Source organism: Amblyomma americanum, chromosome 1 (assembly GCF_052857255.1).
Source record: "Amblyomma americanum isolate KBUSLIRL-KWMA chromosome 1, ASM5285725v1, whole genome shotgun sequence".
In the NCBI taxonomy this organism is placed as follows: domain Eukaryota; kingdom Metazoa; phylum Arthropoda; class Arachnida; order Ixodida; family Ixodidae; genus Amblyomma; species Amblyomma americanum.
The window spans coordinates 292,007,094-292,028,237 of record NC_135497.1 but is presented as its reverse complement, the minus strand read 5'-3'; the positions used below and the strand labels follow the sequence as shown (position 1 = coordinate 292,028,237).

At 45.0% G+C, this 21,144-nt stretch overlaps 1 protein-coding gene and 1 long non-coding RNA gene across 8 annotated transcripts in view; both read right to left on the bottom strand.

Moving 5' to 3' along the window:
- The window catches only part of LOC144115248 (uncharacterized), a 69,505-nt gene extending 57,542 nt beyond the window's left edge, over positions 1-11,963 (bottom strand). For 6 of the 7 annotated variants that reach the window (XR_013311321.1, XM_077649542.1, XM_077649544.1 and 3 more), the window contains exons 1-2: positions 11,707-11,953; positions 1,519-3,105 (exon numbers count right to left, since the gene is read on the bottom strand). Coding sequence is in view for 6 of the 7 variants with exons in the window: in XM_077649542.1 (XP_077505668.1) it covers positions 1,519-3,071 (1,553 nt within the window). In the remaining variant the exon portion in view is untranslated. Of the gene's footprint in view, positions 1-1,518; positions 3,106-11,706 lie in introns of all 7 variants that reach the window. The other variant, XM_077649547.1, reaches the window with a different exon arrangement.
- Positions 11,964-15,334: 3,371 nt separating this feature from the next.
- Positions 15,335-19,659, bottom strand: LOC144115247 (uncharacterized). The gene is made up of 2 exons (XR_013311320.1): positions 19,054-19,659; positions 15,335-18,285 (listed from the first exon to the last, which is right to left on the bottom strand). It is a non-coding gene; the product is annotated as an uncharacterized LOC144115247 (long non-coding RNA).
- Between the last annotated feature and the right edge of the window lie 1,485 nt (positions 19,660-21,144).

The following is a 21,144-nucleotide window of genomic DNA, read 5'->3' as shown; positions in this document are numbered from 1 at the left end:
TACCACATCAGGAAATAAGCACAAGCAGTGCGAGTGCACTATTCATCTCAAGTGAACCAACACAAGCTCTTCTGCTGTTTTAACAATCTAATACATATCTCCAGGGACCAGTCATCATGAGGATCCACATAAGGATACAAGCCTGATTACTGATTGTTAAGATGTTAATCACTTTACTATCTACATAAAATTTGCAGAGCTCAAACATTCATGTTATAGCTTAAATACATCTGAGCTACCTTCAGCCTAACAGTCTAACACACACAATACATTTTGAGAGCAATCATGGACAATAAACGCATCAGTCTACAGCTGCTTCTCCTGAACAGTTATCAATATCAGCAGTACAATCGCAAAAATGCAAACAAAGTAATAGAGCTAAAATGTTTTAATGCAATAGCGTTAAGGAGCTTGTGTCACAGAAAATCCGGCGTCGTTGGTGTCATTGACCATGAGTGAAAAATTCCCAAAAAATCCCCAGAGAAGCAACCTTGGAGGCATGCGGGCCACCTAGGTCTTAAAGCATCATCCCAACCTGCCACCAGCAAACTGCCCAACCGTGGCAGGTGGCAGTTAAATTAATGATTGGTCACTTGGGAAGAGCAACCTGGGTCGCACAAGTACCGCCGGTGGCAGCATCTACCTCCGCAGAACAGTGGCGCATCACTTAACCACTGCACCACTGCACCAGGAGTGGTATGAGGATTCCCTGGGATCTATGAATGTAAAGTAGAGAATGTCTAAATGTGCATATATGGGAATTAACCCATTAGCTATTGCGCCATACCTTTAAGGCGGAGCTTAAGTATCCCCTCCAATTTTCAAAAAATTTACTGCGGCTAGGCATGAGTGTGTGAAATTTTTACCTGTATAAAAAGATATAAAGCGTGCCTCGTGTAATGCCAAATCGGAACCAGGGCAGCACTGCCAAAAGTCATTTTTCTTTGACACGAGGCGATTCATCTGATGTGAAAAGAAGAGCCATGACTAAACTTCTATTCAACTTCAGAATTTCAATCCAGAAAGCTGAAGATTGCAAAATAAGATGCGCAATATTGCAACTCTAGAGAAAAAGAGCATTATTTTAGTGATTTTCTGAAAGCAGCAGTGCTGGATAAAATACTATGGTTGACTAAGCGACAATAAATGTAACTAGAGTACACCTTAACAGTTTAATTCATACAGGCACAGAACCGGAGTTAAGCTAATAAGGTTTATGGTTTATGGGGGTTTAACGTCCCAAAGCGACTAAAGCTATGAGAGACACCGTAGTGGAGGGCTCCGGGAATTTCGACCACCTGGGGTTCTTTAAAGTGCACTGACATCACACAGTACACAGGCCTCTAGAATTTTGCCTCCATCGAAATTCGACCGCCGCGGCCGGGATCGAACCCGCGTCTTTCGGGCCAGCAGCCGAGCGCCATAACCACTCAGCCACTGCGGCGGCGGTTCAGTTAATAAGTGTCCCAAGCGCTGTTAGTTATGCACATCAAGAAATAAAACAGAATGGTTACTCACACGTCTAAAGGATCTTTGCATGAAGTCTCAAAGTCAAGCATGAGGTCATCAGAGCCCAGGCTTGAACAAGATGACCCAGCATCCGAGCACAAGGGGTGGAGGTCATCCAAAGTCCTGTCAATCTTATTTTGTCGCCCACTAAATGACTGCAGAGCGTGCAGCTCAAAGATGGACTTCTTGACTGATGGTGCTCCTCGTCCCCTAGACCGCTCAAGGGCAATCAGGCCTGGCTGGTCAGAAATGTCATCATCAATCAAAAAGCCATCCGACGTAGGGCTGAGAAATCCACCATTTTTCTCCTCCTTAGTTGGTGTGAGTGGAGCTGATGGCAGAGTGGAAACCACTTTTGCTCCAGTCTCTCTTTTCTGTTCCAGTGAGCTATCCTTAGTTGCATGGGCCGCTCTCGCACCCTTGGTCAAAATTCCCTTTGCAATGACTGCCCGAGACGGGCTCCCAAGGCCCTTGGAATTTTTTGGCTCCACTGTTCGCTTCCACTGAGGAGCCTCAGAATACTTCTTGATTGGGGTGATACGCCTATATGACAGGATTCCCCGGTACGCCGCGTAGGAGTCCGGCTGGTCATACACACCCATCTTGGAGGCAGCTCCATCAGCTGTGGCCAGTTGTGCACCTACAGGGAATGAAGCAGGCAGCACAGCCGAGTCCAACACCTTTCCTGCACCAGTGGCCTCCTTTAGAACAGCCGGCGACTCCTCCTGTAGCGTCATGCTGCTGCTCTGAGCCTTCCCGCCACTCTCACAACCAGCAGGTGGGTCACTCACAGAGTGGCCCAGACCAGAGTCGCAGTCGGTGCTACCGCTGTCTCCACTGTGGCTCCTGTCTGATATGCTTTCCTTGTCTGGCGACACCCGGTTTTGACAGACAGTCCTCTTCTCTGCAGCACCAGCCTCTCCTGTCGGTTGCAGTGCACGTGTTGCTGCTGGCAGCTTCTCACTTGCAGCCCTCTGTGGCACAGGTGGGATTCTCGTAGTCACAACAGCAACCTGAGGCTTTGGCAACCCACTTAGGTGTGCGGTGATCTTGGTCGGTATCTTTGTCGTACCATACTGAATGCGCAACTGGTCAGAGTTTTCTAAAGATAACTTGGCACCTTCTGTTTTAAGTTCTGGCGCACCATTGTCAACTACATCAAGTGTGGCACTGTCAAGGATCTTCCCTTTGAAGTTTGTAATGTCCCTGGAAGGGTTTCCTTCAACAAAGTTGTTGTTTAGACTGGGGTTGTTCACATCAGCGTTGTCAGTGACAGCTTTTCTTCCTCTCTCTGCAATGTCCGTTGTAACAGTGACACCAGTTTTGGGGTGAGACTGCTTAGCATTCCCAGGTGGTGCATGATTAGTACGGTACTTTGTAGGAGGTGGAATGCATCGCTTGAATGTCACCTCTGATGCATCAATGGGAGCAACACTACCCCTGGTGTACGGTGTAGGCCGTGGTAGACGTAGTGCACTGTCTTGTGAAGACGACGCAGACATGGGCGCTGAAGAATATGGCAGCGAAGCTGACTTGCCCTTACTGGAGTAGCATGTGCCCATTAAGGCATGGAGCGCTGTACGGCATGTGAAAATGCTAAAAAGAAAGAAAAAAAATAAGTATGAGCAATGCTCTTTGAAAGAAGATAAAAACTGTCAGCAGAAACTCATAAAAGGCTAGTGGTGTGCAAAAGAAAAATTTTCGAATTCAGCATTAACATTCTGAAAAAAAACTGGCTTCAGATATCTGGTCAAACACCAATTGCAGCAGATGATGCGCAGCAGATGATGCAACAGATGCAACTACAAATTATAGAGATACGGAGCTCAATACGCAAGCAAAAATTCACTGAGAATATTAGAGAGAAGGTGTATCACTGTCCCGCGCTGGCGGCCCTCGCCAACACGACAACAACCAACACGGAAGCTTAAACATGGCCAACAAAACCTTAAGCAAACAAGAAAACCTATAAATTTGGCAATGGAACTGCAGAGGCTATAGGAGGAAGCAAGACCTACTTCAACAGTACATTCACACACAGCAAACGCCACCCGACATTATAGTGCTTCAGGAAACGGGCATCAGCCCAACCCCAGGATACACGTGCTACGAAACCCAGGAAAAAGGAAGGACGGCAATCCTAGTCAACAAAGCGATCATAGCCATAAGCCACGACAGGATAGCTGAAACGGACATAGAGCATGTGATCATAGAAATTATTCCACAGAAACAGAGGAAAAGGGGCAGCATTTTCATCGTTAATACCTACAGCCCGCCGAAACAGAGGAAAGCCAAATTCCAAGAGCTTTTTCAAGGCGCCAGCAAACTGGCAAAGGGCAACACGCTAGTCGTCTTAGGCGATTTTAATGCCCGGGATAAAAGCCGGGGATACAAGAATTTCAATCTTAAAGGAAAGACATTAGTGGAAGCGGCAGAAACTGCAGGCTACAATTTACTCACAGACCCAGAGACTCCGACCAGAATAGGCAACAGTGTCAGTACGGACACCTGCTCGGACCTCACCTTCATTAAAGGTCCTGGACAGGCGCAATGGGAAAACCTGATGGAAAATCTGGGGAGTGACCACTACATAATCAAAACCCAAGTGGCCTCCGACCGACTCAAGCGGCAACTAGGCACGGCTAAAATCACAGACTGGAACGCCTTTAGAGAAGCATGCGACGAACACCTCATCAAAGGAGGGATTCAGTCGATTGAAGAATGGGGAAACATACTCAAGCAAAGGCAAAATGAGCACACCAAAGAGATCAAGAGAACAACACAGACACCCGAAGTAGACGCCAGGCTCCTTAGGCTATGGGAAGCCAGACGTGGTCTAATCAAAAGATGGAAGAAACAGAAACACAACAGGAAGCTCACACTTAACATAGCAGAAATTACAACGAAAGCAGAGGAGTACGCAGGACAGTTGGCGAAAACGAACTGGCAGCAATTCAGTGACTCCCTCAACGGAACTCTGAGCACAGCTAGGACATGGCTATATCCTGAAAGCGCTCATCGATCCGACCAAAACCAAAGCAGAAAACAATAAAGCAATATACCGATTAGTCCACCAGTTCGAAGGAACCGATGAGGAACTCCTGGACAAAGTGCGCATCAAGTGCTTCGGGGACACAAACCCGAGAACCTATGCAAGAGATTATCGGGGGAAAGAAAATCCAAACCCAGATAGACCCATCACACGAGAAGTCTATGCAGCAATTCGAAGCACAACTAGGAATACGGCAGCGGGTGCGGACAAAATCAACAACGCACTCATCCGCAACCTCAGTGACGAGCTAGTCGCAGAATTAACCGATTTCCTCAACAAGCACTAGGCAGCGGAGACCGTTCCCGAGGATTAGAAGCATGCAGAGGTGGTTATGATTCCAAAACCGGGTAAAAAGCTACAAATCGAAAACCTAAGACCCATCTCCCTCACATCGTGCCTCGGCAAGCTGTACGAGAGAGTGGTAACATGGAGGATCATGAACTCTACCCCCACAGTATGTTCGGATTCAGGGCGAAGCTGTCGACCCAAGACGTACTTCTACAAATCAAAGAAGGAGCTCTAAGTAACGTCCCTAGGGAAGGAGAGAACGTAATATTGGCACTGGATATCAAAGGAGCTTTTGACAACGTAAGCCACGAAGCCATCCTGACAGGCCTGGACGACCTGAACTGCGGCAGGAAGGTCTTCGGTTACGTCAAAGCTTTCCTCTCAGATAGAACAGCGACGATAGGGCTGGGAGAACTCCGCTCGGAGAAGTTCTACATCCCTAACAAAGGAACTCCCCAGGGCTCAGTCATCTCACCTACGCTTTTTAACGTTGCAATGATCAGCCTTGCAAAACAACTTAAGGAAGTCGAAGGAATACACCATGCCATGTATGCCGACGACATCACCATCTGGACAAATACGGGCTCACTAAAAGAAAAGGAAGAAAGACTACAGGAGGCCGCGACCTGCGTAGAGAACTACGTAAAAGCAAGAGGGCTAGCATGCTCCACCGAAAAATCAGAACTGCTCAGAGTCTGGAGAGGGAAACAAAACTGCACAGTCCCGAAGTCCCGAACAGCGATAAGCTTAGGCTCAACGTCAACCTAGAGGGAAAACCCATATCAGAGAAAACACTCATAAGAATCTTGGGCATGTGGATACAATCAAACCAACGGTGTACACATGCACTTGCTCTACTCAAAGCTTCCACCCTACAAGTTGCCCGCATGATCACGCGCGTCTCCCATAAACGCTTGGGCATGCAAGAAGAAGACACACTAAAGCTGGTCAGGAGCCTGGTGATCAGCCGAGTCACCTACGGTCTTCCATACTACAACCCAATCAAAAGCAAAATCCAACAGATTGATGAGATTATACGCAAAGCATAAAGCATACAAAACAGCACTCCATCTACCGCAATGCACATCCACAGAGAAGCTTTTAGCACTAGGACTTCATAACAACTTTGAAGAACTGAGAGAGGCATAACACGTCGCCCAGTTGCAGAGACTACAGCAGACTCCGTCTGGCAGGGAGCTTCTGCAGAAGTTGGGATGCAACGAACAAATACAAGAAATCCAGCGAACCGCGACTATCCCGGACGGCACACGGGGCACAATTAGAGTGACCCCCATCCCCAAGAACATGGACCCCAACCTACACGAAGAACGCAGAAAGGCGAGAGCCGAGTACATCCAAAAATCACTAGCCCGCCAGACAACAACGGTGTATGTGGACGCAGCCACATACCCCAGAAGGACGGGACAAAACAACCCCAACGCGGTAGCGGCTGTGATAAACTCTGACATGCAGGAAATCATCAGCACGTCGCTACGGGACTGCACGGTAGTCGAGGCTGAAGAAGTGGCCGTCACTCTAGCGGCAGCGGAGGGCTACCGGACTAAGCGATCCTTAACAATACTAACCGACTCTCAAATGGCATGCCAAAACTTCATGTCAGGCAGAATAGGTCACAGAGCGCTCCGCATACTCCGCTCTGGGGACCGACCCAAACAAAGCACAGAACAAGAACCAATAAAACATACGATAGTATGAACGCCGGGACACGCGGGAGTGGAAGGCAACCAAGTGGTTGACAGAGTAGCTCGAGGGTACACTTTCTACCGAGCTCCCTCCACAAGCGACCTCGAGGAAGCCGAACCTGTCCCTAGAGATTACTCTGCAATCTTAAACCACTACAAGGGCTGCAGGAAACGGTACCCCCCACCACATAAATCTCTCTCCAGGGAAGACGCCGTCGCCTGGAGGCTGCTACAGACGGGCTCATACCCAAATCTAAATACACTCAACAAAATACAACCCACACAATGCACAGACAAATGCCAATGGTGCCATGAAACACCCACGCTCTATCACATAACGTGGGCCTGCCAGAAAATAGAGGTGGCACCAAAAATACCAAACCAGAGTGCGGAGCAATGGGAAGGAATGCTCTCCAACGACCGTCAGGATGTCCAACTTGGGCTGATCTGGCGAGCACAGCTGGCAGTGGCATCCAGCGGAGCCCTGGACTAGGGGCAGGCGACCATTGCTAAGAAGACGGACGACACACCTGACTTCGCCAAATTGCTCACCTACTCTCTAGATCTCAATAAACGTTTTCCTTCCTTCCTTCCCTCACTCATGACAAAGAATGCAAGGGAAAGGAAATCTAAACCGCTTCAAAGGATGTAATGCCATTTATAAATTTAAGTAAACAAAACAGTGTTCAGCTCAGTAGCATTTTGGGCATAAGCAAGCAGTCTCTGTAATCTTTGTAATCATGACAACTGTGCAAGAAAATGACTGTAGATTAGTGGATACACAAAATTTCAACTGATTATGCACAAATGTAAAGGTGAAGATGGTTGTAAACTGTCCTCAGAAAGGAAACAAAATCAAATTCCATGAAGTGAACCAGCACAAATACACGATGGACAAGGACGAAATACACAAAGCGAGTGTTGTCTATACTATGAACTGTGCTATGAACTGCTACAAAGAAGACCAAATGCTAGTTTTGCTCAAATACTATAGAACCTCACATTAAGCCACTCATTTGAGGAAAATTTAGTCAGCAAGACAAGTTCAGGCATAGAAATCGCATTACAAACACTGGCGCGCGGGTGAATATACATCATAGGTAGTAAATATTAAATTCTTGAACTGAATATGAACTGGTTAACTAGTGTTTATACTCAAAACTCTTAATATTTAAACATTTGCAAAGAAGTTCAATCAAAGGTATCAAGAAAATCAGCCAGAGCCATGGACCATTTTCAAAAATGTTAAGCCAGCTTCACAGCAATGCTGCATGATCAAACATTGGCATAACAGTCAATTTCTAACACAAAAATATAGGTGCAATCCATGTTTTAAGATGTAGAAGATGTTGGCGTAGTTGCCATGACAACAACACATGCTGCTGTCAAGCATTGGCAAGCACTTCAAACACTGTGTATTTATCTGACTGAATGCACTGCCATTTCCTGACCAATATGAAATGCAGGAAAGCCAGCTAATTTTCAAAAGGGTTCATTATGTGCCAATTTTAAGAGCTGATGTAAAAGTAAAGTAAAAATTTTACAAACAATTCACTCTGTTACTCTCTATGTGACAGCAAATCAGACAAAAGGCTCCTACATACTGATTTTAGATACATGGTGCAGATATGCCGATGGAAATTTCTGCACAATATGTATGAAAAACCAAATAAAAATAGCTAACTCTGCTCCTGAACAGCATCAAAACAAGGCTAGCTTTTCTGCATGTAAACAGACAGCCATCACCATCAGCGTGGTTACACCCAGTGCAAGACAGACTAGGCCTGTCCCATTAATCTCAGATTAGCCCTGTCCAATGCCAGTTGCTTCCATCCTATTGCCGGCACATTTCCTAACCTCATCCCATCTGACTCTCTGCCATCCGCTGGTACATTTTCCTTCCCTTCAAATCCACTTTGTAACTGAAAAAAAAAAAAATCCTTCATTATCTGCTGTCTGGAGTTACCTGCATTGCCCAAGTCCATTTATTCTGGATTTCAGCTTCGATATAATTGACTTGTGTTCACTGTCTAATCTACACTGCTCTCATTGTCTCTTAGCATTAGCCATACTTCCTTCTCCACAGGCTCACTTCACAGTTCTCAACTCAACTACAAGCCTTTTTATTACCTTCAAAGTTTCAGCCACATAGATGAGTACCAGCAGGATATGACTATCACAAACTTCCCTCTTATACCTGATTACTTGAAAATGCCTGCCAAATGCGCTTGCAACCATTCTTATTTCTTTAGTTAATTTTCTCATGGTCCTTGGACTATATGGACATACTCCCTAACATTTTCCAGAACCTCACTATCTATTGTAAACTGTCATTTGCTTCATAGACTGTTGAATGTGATGTACGGTTGAGTATCTTTTAAAAAAACATTGCTCCCTTCATTGATCGCAAAAAGATTACTTTTAAAACAGATCGTAACAAATAATGATGTTAATAGAAAGCATTCACAAAAGAGAAAATTCCTGAACAGAATTTAATGCCGGTATGGACGCTCACAATGATGTTAAATTAATGTATCATCATAATTAACATAATTAATATAATCATAATTGGAAATTGAATTTCCTGTCTCATGCTGTTTCAGTTTTGGTTCCAGCAGCCAACACCAATGGCCAATATAGGTCATGTGAGGTACGAAAAACCTGCCACATAATCACTGCCTCCTCGTTTTAATTCACTACAATGCTTAAGCCAGCCTGCCTCAAGAGCTGAAATGATAACATTGAAGAAGCAGCAATTATATTGCAGTTTTTTTCACACCTCATGTGACCTATACTGACGTCACAGCCATCCTTCGGCTGTTGAAACCGAATCCAAAACAGCATGAAACAAGCATTTCAATTTTAAATTACTTACAGGTTGTAGGCGTACACCACATGGTCATCCATGAATACTGATGTGTTGCACATCAGTACAAAGAAAAGACACAACCCTAACTTGGTGCCGATACTCTTTTAAACGCAATAATGCTACACGGGAGACTGACACACTTTCTTCTAAATGCCCCCTGAGGGCAGCCTGATGTGCATATAAACAAATGTACTTAATTTTCATCAACAGTAAGAAAATCTAAACACCCAGAACATGTCACACTATGCATGTGCTAGAACGATTGTTTCCATACGAGGGCATATAAATAAACATAGGAAGGATTGAATAATGGCCTTAAACAATGTTCTAAACAATAAAAGCTGGCTTTACGTTCGTTTTCATTCCCAACAGCAGCCAGGTACACTAAACATCTAGTGTAAAAATACCACTGTTAGTGCTCACTGGTCAAGATAATGCACCATGCACAACTTTGATCAAGTAATAGCTAATTGATGCCAAACCATTTGCACTTCAAAAATTTTAATGTACGCAGGATACGTTATGTACAAAGTCTGTCTCAGGAATGCTACTATATTATGCCACTAGCTTGCTTCATTAGCAGCAATTTAATGACATGGTGAATACATAACCTATGTGGTTCCATCCAGAGTTTTTATTTTTCTTTCATAGCGAGCAAACAAGATATTAACTACAGCTTAACAAGTTGTATAATAAAACTTAATGTATACATAGCTCTCTGTAAAATTAAAGCCAATATTAGGAGTAATCTGACAAATAAGCAAAAGCTTTTGGAGAAGTGTGCAAAACTTTTTCTGCAATTCAATGCAAAAAAAACAACAACCCAAACCAAATATCATGAAATACTTGTCATATTGCACTGATTCAAGCCCGTGAATTTTGCAAAAGGAAAGAAATCTGAAGCATGCACAAAAAAAATTAAGGCACCAGTCGAGAGACACTGCTCAGAGCCACCAAGACCAGAAGAAAATGCCAAAACACAAAGAGGTAGCCTTCATCTCAACAAGCAAAATACCCGCCCCCAGCAATCCGCTATATCAATCAGTGACATTTTGAAGCAGTACAGTACAAAAACATTGGTAGTAGGCAGTGCTTTGTTCTCATTGCATCGCCATTCCTTATTCGCGCTGCTCCGGAAAAGCTTTACGCAGCGCTTCAGCAGAATACCGAAATTTATTGACCGATTGTTTGCACAGAAAAAAAAAAGTCAGCCACCGAGAACTCATTGAGTATTTTTTTCAAGATGACTCATGGGGATTTTCATGACTCAATTGCTATAAGCTTCGATTCTCCGACGACTTAATAGAGCGTGCCCCAAGCATGGGCTACTGTAGCTGTTTACAATACAGCACTACGCGAATGCTGGAAAGGCGATACAGATTACTAGACCATACCCGCAATCAACCGAATGTTTCAGGATGTGCTACCGAACTGGTAGAACATCTTAACAGTGACCTAAAACATGAGGTCTGTCTATTGGAGCTTTAGTTCAAAGTGATTCCATGAAACATTTAAAATTGCAGGCAGCAACTCGTCTTAAGCACCGAATCCAGTTCCTCCGGCGTTTTCTTGGCTAAAGCACAACTATTAATTTTTCCTGACTGGCCTTTTACGTTCCCCCCCCCCCTCCCCGCAAAAAAAAAAAAAGGATCCTCATTAAGTCCGGTGCACAAACTGTGAAAGTTAAAATCATGAGAACATACACACCTAGTGATAACTATTAAAATCGCTACCTGGACAATTGATCTCGAGACAGAAAAGAAACAGGCAGAATCGTAAATGCATTCCAGCGCAATGATAACCACAATCCAATAAATACCGGGCCGTGCAATTGGTATGCGTAAAGCGAAACCAGATAAACACTTCATGCCCACGGCTAGCGAAATTATAACACGAAAGGGATGCTGTCAACCAATAAGTACGTACATACACCAACGCGGATGCTATTTCAATACTACGTTATCTGCCTGAAAACACTCCTTATGATCGCATGGTAACTTCAAGATTGGCATGCACATTTCAAGGCGCCTACATGATGTAAACTAAACAACCAAGAGGTGCATGCATGACTATGCAGTCATGTTTTGACAGGACCGACATAGAGCAGCGGAGGCGTCAAACGAGTCGTCACTGCCGAGTGCCGACGAGGTAGCCCTTAAGGCGACATCCGAACGGACGACTCTTTCACGGTTATCATCTACTTAGCGGTACCCCAGAAGTGCTATATTGAATGACTTATAAGCACTAGTTATATTAAACGCCTCTCAACATTCTGAACAACTTACATTCATTAAGATGAGGATCGTTTGAGTAGACAGCTCACGTCCACTGGTAGCGCCTCAATAACAGACGACAGCCGAGTATGAGAAAGCATACGACACTTAGCCCTCCTAATTTTTATATGATTACACTTTTATGAAACATTCGGTAAAAATATGGACTGATAGAGGCAATAAGGTTGCAATTGATACTAGCCAGCGGCCGACCGACGCAGGCGGCCCACTTTTACATCTGTCCCGCATTAGCAGCGATAGATGGCGCTAAAGTTGCTAAAGCAAAGTAAAGTGGGGTGTGGATAAATAACAGTGCTGAGTATCTGACAGAGCATGAAAAATATGTAATGAATAAAGCTAGTAGGAATGCAGCTGTCATGAAAAATATGGCACTGTGGAATTACAATAGGTATGAGGTGGTAAGAGGGATCTGGAAAGGGGTGATGGTCCCTAGCCTGATCTTCGGTAACGCGGACCTGTGTATGAGGCCAGATGTTCAAGCAAGGCTGGAAATAGGGGAGTAGGGAGGTTAGATTTGGGAGCACATGGCAATACACCAAATCAGGGGGTACAGGGTGATACGGGATGGGCGTCTTTCGAGAGCAGAGAGGCTAGCAGTAAGATAGCATTTGAGGAACGATTGAGAAAGATGGAGGAAAAGCAGTGGGCTAGAAAAGTTTTCAGATACCTGTATATAAAGAAGGTTGACACGAAATGGAGAAAGCGAACAAGAAAATTGACAAGCAAATATCTGGACAGCAGTAAGGGGGCAAATCAGCAATTATCGGTTAAGAAAAAGGTTGAAGAAACAGAGAGAGCTCTGAAGAAAACAGGGATGCTGACGAAATCGGCACTGGGAACATACCGGACCTTTAAACAGGAAATTGTCAAAGAAAATATCTATGATAATTGTAGGGGAAGCTCTTTGTTGTTTGAGGCCAGGACTGGAGTTTTGCGCACTAAGACATATAGAGTCAGGTACCATGAGATACACTTTGTGTATTGCGTGCGGAGAGGAGGAGGAAACGGCTGAACACTTGATACTTTTCTGTAATGGGCTTCACCCTACAGTGGAAAGCAGCGGGGCTGACTTACCCAAGGCATTGGGGTTTAGGGATAGTGGAGGGAAAGTAGATTTTAGGAGGTTAGAAGTAACCAAGCGAAGGTTATACGATTGATGGCTAAAAGCAAGACAGGAGTAAAATTTCACAAGACATGGCTAGGTGGCTTGAGCCACCGCCCGATGTAAAGGGTTCAGCCGCATCCATTCATCCATCCATCTTCACATGAACCATTTTTTTTTTCTGGATCATGGGGCCCTATTCTCGACATTTCGCCATTTTGTTCAAATTGTGACGTTGGCGTGACGTAACCATCAAGGCGGTGCCAGGTTACGTACCCACAGAATCTGATTACGTGAGGAGAGAAAAAAAGTAAAAACTGATCTAGAAATAAATACCGTCGTCTGCTACTATTGGCGCCAAGTACGGAACAGAACGCCGCTTCGGGAGCTTGCGCTGAGCCTCTGCGTTGCAATCTTCGGTGCATACGCGTCGAGGGGCAGTGCGAAGGAGTGATATATGTTGCGGCCTCTTGAGTATCATGTCGGATGTCCGGCAGCAGCTAAGGGCAGACCGACTTAGGCTACTCAGTGCGAAAGACTCGCACGTCGGTTGTCAAAGGATTAATCGAGTTCGATGCGGCGGTGCGAGCGAGGGCGCAGCCTAGACGACTTTTCAGTCGAGGTGAACTGATGGCGTACCCGCGAGTCACGAGCGGCGCCACACGCGTGTGTACTGTTGCCCAGAGAAGCTGGCGAACATCAGGAACGGGGCCAGGGTATTCGTAATGGCGTACGTGCCGAATGGGAGCGGAAAGTGAAAGCTTTGGCCGGCATGATGCCTTTGTGGCATTGCTCCTTATAACGATCGACGACAGCTTCGCACATTTGCTTACCAGCCACAGTTGAATGCAGGAACTGAGACTAAGGCAGTTTTCTGGGGGAAAAGTCATCTCGTCCGGGCCAGGAAAGGAAGCAACGAGAGCTATATTTTTAGAGTGGTGCCGCCACTGCTGAAAAGGCGCCCGAAACGGCGCCTAAATACGCGCAGGCCAGCAGTCCCTGTCTGAGGACAACGCTCGCATACTTAGCGTTGTAAACTCTGCGGAAACCCACTGTTTCCTAGGCGCCGCGTCAGCTACCGTCAGGTCAGCAAAGGTGCTAAAGCTTTTAATCGCTACGTATCGGCTTTAACAGAGAGCGGGGTGCAGCGGAGTTGTATCTGTGTGCGCTTGGAAGGCCTCCAAGATGTGTTTAGTGCTGAAATGCATGCTTGGCAAGGCAAGCTGATGTGCACATTTTAGGCAACGCGTTGCACCAGACTCTGTTGTTAGTCATGTTTGCATGCACCCGCGCACGAAACGGAACTGCAAAGCGCGGAATATCGGAGTAAATCTCGTCAAGGAGAACACACCGAGTGCGCATCCCTTATTATCAACTTAAATGTGCAAAGCCGGGGAAAAAAGATTCTTTTCTGGCAGTAATAACAAACAACATAAAACAAAGCGGAAACCCCCCCCCCCCCCCACACACACACACAAAACATAATTTGAATAGAGCGTACCCTCACAAAATTCAGTGATGTACTCATATTCTGCTTCGCAAGCCTGCACGCATGCACTTTTGTGATGTAAGTGGCACATATATTACTTCATAAAAATTACAAATGTTGTCAGCAATTTTGCTTGTTTTTCCCTTCCTAGAAAGGCATAAATTTTTTCTACTTGTTCAAGTGAATGCGTAACACTCACGACCACCACACAGAAGCAGCTACACTATATGTGCGCTGCAAGTAAGCACAACATTCTGTGAGGTGGGGCAAAATTATTTTCTTGAGCACTTACAGGCCGCCTCACCTCCCTTGCTGTCCACACAAGCAACACGAGTCAAGCAGCGTCTTGAAGTTTCTTCGTTGATAGGCTAACAACAACAACAAATCAAGCAGCTCCTTTAGATGCCTGATCAAGTACAGTACAGCAAGCTTCCAAGTAAGAGAGAAAGATATATGCCAGAAAAGGTGGAGAGGTCGGATAAGGAAAAGTTCCTTCACCTGTTATTCCACAAAGGGGCAGGGGAGGAACATAGAGGTAGAGAGTAAATATCGGTGACGACACCATATTATAGTAAGACACATGCAATGTGCAAAACACTTGCTTTATTTGCTTTGTTTTATGGGGTTTATGATCCCAAAGCGACTCAAGCTATGAGAGATGCTGTAGTAGAGAGCTCTCGATAATTTCGACCCCCTCGAATTCTTTGCCGTGAACTGTCATCGCACAGTACACGGGCCTCTACCACTGCGGCCGGGATTGAACCTGCGTCTTTCGGGTCAGCAGCCAACCACCATAACCACTGAGCCACCGCGGCAGCTTTATTTGTATGATGCAAGAAACTTAATTTAATGTTCATGTATGCACACTCATTGCCTAGTACATGTCACACAAAGCCCGACATGTGTTTTGGGGCCAAGCATTCCGGTTGGTCTTGCACGCAGTATTTAAAGAGACAACTAAGTGGCACCATGAGCCGAAGAGCTGAAGGAGAACAAAAACATGACAGTAAACTTAGGAGCACTACAGACAAGGAGGAAATTAATTTATTTCCATACTCTGAAGGCCCGGAAGTATACAAAGAAGAGTGGGGGAACACATAAAATTGGTAACTGCTTTTTTGAATTTAATACAGCCAAATATTGCAGCAATAGAGGCAGGCACATGGCAGGAAAAACAAAAGCATAAGATTAGACAGAAAATAGGCAAGACATTCAATGTTGATGTCGCCCTCAGGACAACATATGGGAGGCACCAATACAGACAGCGGTAGTGTTCTGGTTAGGGTACTATTAAGATAAAAGTCTCCAGGATGCACAAAAAGCAATCTAGCCAGCGACGGTAGCCACTGGCTTTCGGTAGGTTTTTTAATGTGTGCACCACATAGGATGTATTCATGATAATTAATAAACCACAGGAGATTGTTCAACACGAAATAAATTATCCTCACAGCACCATACAATACACAGCTAAAAGGAGAAGTCAGCAGTAGGAATTGCAACGATACAGTGCATGTAGACCACTACGTGAAGACTTCACGCCACAGGGTTCTTCACTTTTTAGCTGTGTAGTGGAGTATTCAAGGCACCCATCATGCTATAAACTTCTGCAAGGTGAGGAAAACCCTTGTTTTAGCCTTTCAAGGCCCTTTAAGCTTCAAGAATACTGAGTTTTGCACTTCGGGGATCAAAAGCAGACCATGTGGCCTGAAGACTTGACTACAACCCTGCAATTCATTACAATTGAAGACAGCTGGCACACCATTAAAAACCAAAACAGAAATGCCAAATACAAAGCAGAACAAGCATTCCAATTTTTGATCTAGGCATTGTTTACAAACATACATACTGGAGCAGTTGCTATGCTGTTGTATTCTGCCAGAAAAATATGTGCTGCAACCATAAAAAGCACCCTATTTAGAGGACGATGGATGCTAAATGGGATTGAAATGAATAAATCAGTGACAACTAAAACAAACCACGAGAAAAATTATTTCGCAATGTACGCAGTTGTGTACAAAGTGCCCTAAAGGGTTGAATGCAATTTTCTCATGCATTTAGTCATTTGCATGTTTTTTTTTGCCAAACATCAGCACAGCCACGCATGCATAGATAATTTTACACAGAGGTGGGATTAGACATTGGTGGCACTGACACAGTTAATCGCAAGGGAAGGCCTGAGTACTGGGTAAAGTAGACAATAAACTGGTGATCAGGATAGATGTAAGTGAAACTGGTGTATTTTATTGACTAAACAAATCAACTGTACTACAAAGGCACAGAAAACTGCAATATGTTAGTGGAAATTGAGTGCACTGGAAGATATATTGCACAACATTTGAGCCCCCTGAAATATTAGCATGTTTTAAAAAAAATAATTGCTTTGCTTCCAATTTTCTTTTGAAGCTCAAGCAAAATTTTGGAGCAAGTCAGCTGTAGAACAAACTTCCTTTCTGCAAAGTATCACAACAATCACATTTGTTTTTGATACAAAAGAAAATTTCATGACTGCTGCAGGACGTGATGGCAATGACAGTAATGAGCCGATTGCTGCTGCCACACAGCAAAAGTGGTAAAATCCCGCACACATCAGGGTCACAGAGGCAGATTTCTCCGGTAACAAGACAAGTTGCAATGTGCGAAAGAAGTGTGATGCGGTATATGTGCACATTGATAATGCCCATTTCACGAAAGGCCAAATCCAGTAGATTCCTGTGTTGAATCAAAAAATAGCAATGCATCCATTGATGCCCCAGTTTTACCAAAGAAACATAGGTTGAACAGATTGTCTGGAATTTTTGTCAAATTCGCCTAACAGCATTAGCAGCAGCCAAGAAGCAAAGCGCCAGCAACAAGGTTGGTAAAAGCGGGGCGTTACACAGCGAAACTAATCGAACTAGCAGACAGCTGCCTTGTCTTTCATTCATACAAGCTTGGCAGATGGCAAACATGAAAGAGTTGCCTCACTTTTTGCTCAGAGGAAAACTAGTGGATTGCTGTATCACTACACATAGCATTTAAAAGCAACAGTAGAAAACAGGCACAGAGGCAAAGAAATGTCAGGAGACAAAGCTTGCTTTGCTCTGTGAGCACACACAGATGACACATTAGGGACGTCCTATCGGACGAACAGTTGCCTACAAAATCAGACTGCACCCTGAGCAAGATGTGATAAATGACTGCATACACATCCCTATGTTTCGTGCATGTCAAGAAATTTCAGTGAAGCAGTAATCACGTCATGGAGCACAAACTTTCAACACGAATCAAAGAAGTACTGGTTCAAAGTTCTGCTGGCAGGAGAAAAACATTTTGGTGACTTCCTCTGTTTCACTGCACTAAAGCACCAACATGCACATTCTGCATAAAGAAAGCACACAGCATTGCAGTACATTAAGAATTAGCAAATGTTCAGTAGCGTTAAAGCATGTGTATAAGCACACATCCGGCCAATTTGCAGATGGTAGGATTAAAGTTTCTTCTACGCATCCTGTCACGTGAAGAACTGCAGCATTAGAGAAAAGCCTAGTCTACACATCAAACACACCTGTCATTACACACTCTAGTGACAAACTGAAAGGAAAATTTGGTCCTGTTTAAAGAGCAGCACAAAAATCACAGACTTGAACAGCTTTCTTGCTGTGTGCAATGAAACTTGAAGCACAAAAAATGTTTACATAGACTGATCATAGCATGACTACAGGTGAAAACTATGGCAGTGAGTCCTGCAGCTAAGTGCGGATGCATGCAATGTGTCGCACAGTGCAAGTTGTGATTGCCTTTGAAAAGAATCCTGTTCCATATGTACAGCACTTGACACCTGTGAAGACATCCAATGCAACCCTTCCAATGAATGATTCTTTGCTTAAGAAGCACTCTAGCTGAGAGGTGAATGATGTTGAACCTTGCAGCAGCATTCCTCAGCACATGACTTCCTAGGATAGCAGTGATGCATCGAAGAGGCACATTATACACATGTCACCTGGAAGGCAATCAACACTGTCTTTAGTGCGTGAGCTTGAGTGCAATGCAAGTTTCATACACACAAGAGAAAAGACTTTCAAATACGAGACATCACAGGGCTGTAATTATCAAACTAAAGTTTCATGTATGACTAACTACTACTCAAATAAACTGCTTTTGTAACAGTTATATTTTATTGGTCATCTCTATCAAAATGATGGAGGAAGTAAAACAAGACTGTGAAAACAGCTTGACTACAGCCAGACTGATGGGTATAAATAATTATTACATATTTATTTTTATTGTGTTGCAGTCAAGGCAACTGCTACAAGGCACATTGTAGGGGAAGTCCAAGGTTAACTTTACCTCAGAATATTTAACTGCATTAAAATCTCACTACACGAATGCTTTTGCAACTGCATTTATCAAAATGCAGATGCCAAGCCATTGCATTTGTGTGCAATGAAAGAAAACCATAGACATGCAGACGCCCTACGAGTCACCCACATCCGCATATTGTAGTAATCTGAAAACTCGTTGTGCGTTTTACTTTACAGACAAGACTATTTTGAAATGCTGTTTTTATTTGCGCAAGGCTTCCTCGCTTAATAGGCTACAAATAAATGTGCCACGAGATTCACAGCTGTTTGCATGTGACCAAAAAAGGGTAGGAACATAAGGGACTTGTTATTACACACCCGAAGAAAGCCACCAGCCATCAATATGAACTTTGCATGCAGTCATCTGAAGAAAGTCAACAGCAATTTTTCGTTGCTGTTTCCCTTACCTCATCGATACTCGAGACGATGTACCTGGCACATGTACGCTGCCTTGCTGACACCGCTGTCTTCAGAAACTGCCCTTATGCACACAGACACTGACGCACACTGATGATGCACTGATGAGGGCAATTTCCTGATGAGCACAGTCCCGCCGACAAGCCGAACACATTCTGGAAGCATGTTGCTCAGCCTGCAGACAACCCTTTGTGCCACCCTCTCATCACTCACGCAGTAGAATATCAGGTCAGCGACAGCGTGTAAATAGAGGCAAACACTGAACTAATTGGTGTCCAGACGTTCACAGCTACCGATCGCGCCTTGAAACACAGGATCAGAGTGACGGCCGGAGCACCTAATGTTTAAGGCAGACCAGTGTGCTCACGAGCTGCCCCTTGCCGCAAATCTTCTTGCACAGCCACCACACCATATATCGCTGGCCAGGCAGTCACACTCACGAACCGGGCAGTCATTCGAAAACACTGAGGCGCACTCACGAATGCTTCGCTTCTCGCAGCCCGTGACAACAAACGGCAGCTACGGACGCCGCCATAGCCGTGCTGTAGCAACCACGACCACGCGGACCGATAATTTCTTATCATGAGAGAAGCGTTTGAAACGGGAGCGCAGCTAGTCCTCACGCGGGTGTAAAATTACGCTCTGATAATTAAGGCTCTAAAAGGCTGCTTAATTAAAAGGTACCATTATAACGCCGTTTCAATGCTTCTGCATTCAAAACAACTATGTTTCGGAACAGTTTATTACTTCAAATAAGCGCCTACCAAACTACGGTGAGCTAACAGCCGTATAAATCAGTGTGGTCATAATTCGACTATGTCCACCATAATTCGACCATCTTGCGGCCGTCTCAAATTATGGCGGCCAAATGGGGCATTTTTCAGCAATGGCAGCATTTCCTTTGCGTCACTAAACGTCATTTTGACCTCACTGAATTATGCTTGCATATCACGTGAATCACGTGACATTCCTCCAGCCAATCACATTCTAGGAAGCAACCCTCACAGTACGAACTTTTTTTTCTCAAAATTGCTAAAACGAGCCAAGTGTTTTCTTCCATGCCAGCTGTAGCTTCGTTTTTCCTCCACAGACATTTAAATTTACCAACCCGGCACAAAATATAACTGTGCTAAAAAGCAGTCTTCAAGTACACGTCATTTTGACGTCACGGCAGAAAGCTATTTCGAAACCTGATAGTTTCGCGCCACAAATTTAAAACTCGTGACTTGCACGTGATCGCCCAATAAGCCAATCAGAGAGACAATATGGCGGCGAACGGCGGCCATGCGTGTCGAGAAAGAAGCGTTTCGGTGCAGGTGGGCTGGAAACGCTGATTGGTCGATGGGATGCGCTTCTCCGTGACGTTTTTCTGCTTCTCCCTCGTTCTCAACCGGACGTGGGTTCGCCGCGCCTCTCTCGGCCTGTCCCTAGAGTGCCTAGGGAATCGCTAGGGCCGGCTGGCCGGCCGCCGGGCGTGCGTGGTCTGCGGGCATTCTCTTCGTGAGCGTAGGCGGCGGCGCGCGCGTTTCGGAAGCTGTCCAGGTATGGCTTTTTTTTTTTTTTTGCGTGGTGCGCTCGTCGGCGCAGCCAGCTGAAATTTCTGTACAGTTCTTGCTTCCACGACATTGCGACGACCCCCAAAAGGCGCTGACCCGCGAGAAATCGCCAGCGACATAAAGGTACGCATTTTATCTCAAATTTCGCTTCATGAAGTGCTGTACCGCTTACCTACATGCCTTGCGCATACCAGGACCTCGTTTTCCTGCTGCAGGAGCACGTCGTGCTGGTGTTCAAAATTCTGCAACTCCATTACGACGACCCACATAAGGTGCGGTTTGAGGACCGCCGGCGTCGCCATCTGAACCGCCGTCTGACAGCCACGATGAAGCGCTTGTCTGGCGTGCACGTTCTCAATCACGAGGTAAGGGTTGAACAACGTTTTCGCAAGTTTTCTCGTGCAGAACTCGCCAAATTGCGGCGCTTGTAACGTAACTTTTTTTGCAGCATCGTTTCCTGGATGCTTCTGGCGAGCCGATGCTGTCCTTGTTTGCCGCAGACCGGGGCATCGACCAGATGTCAAA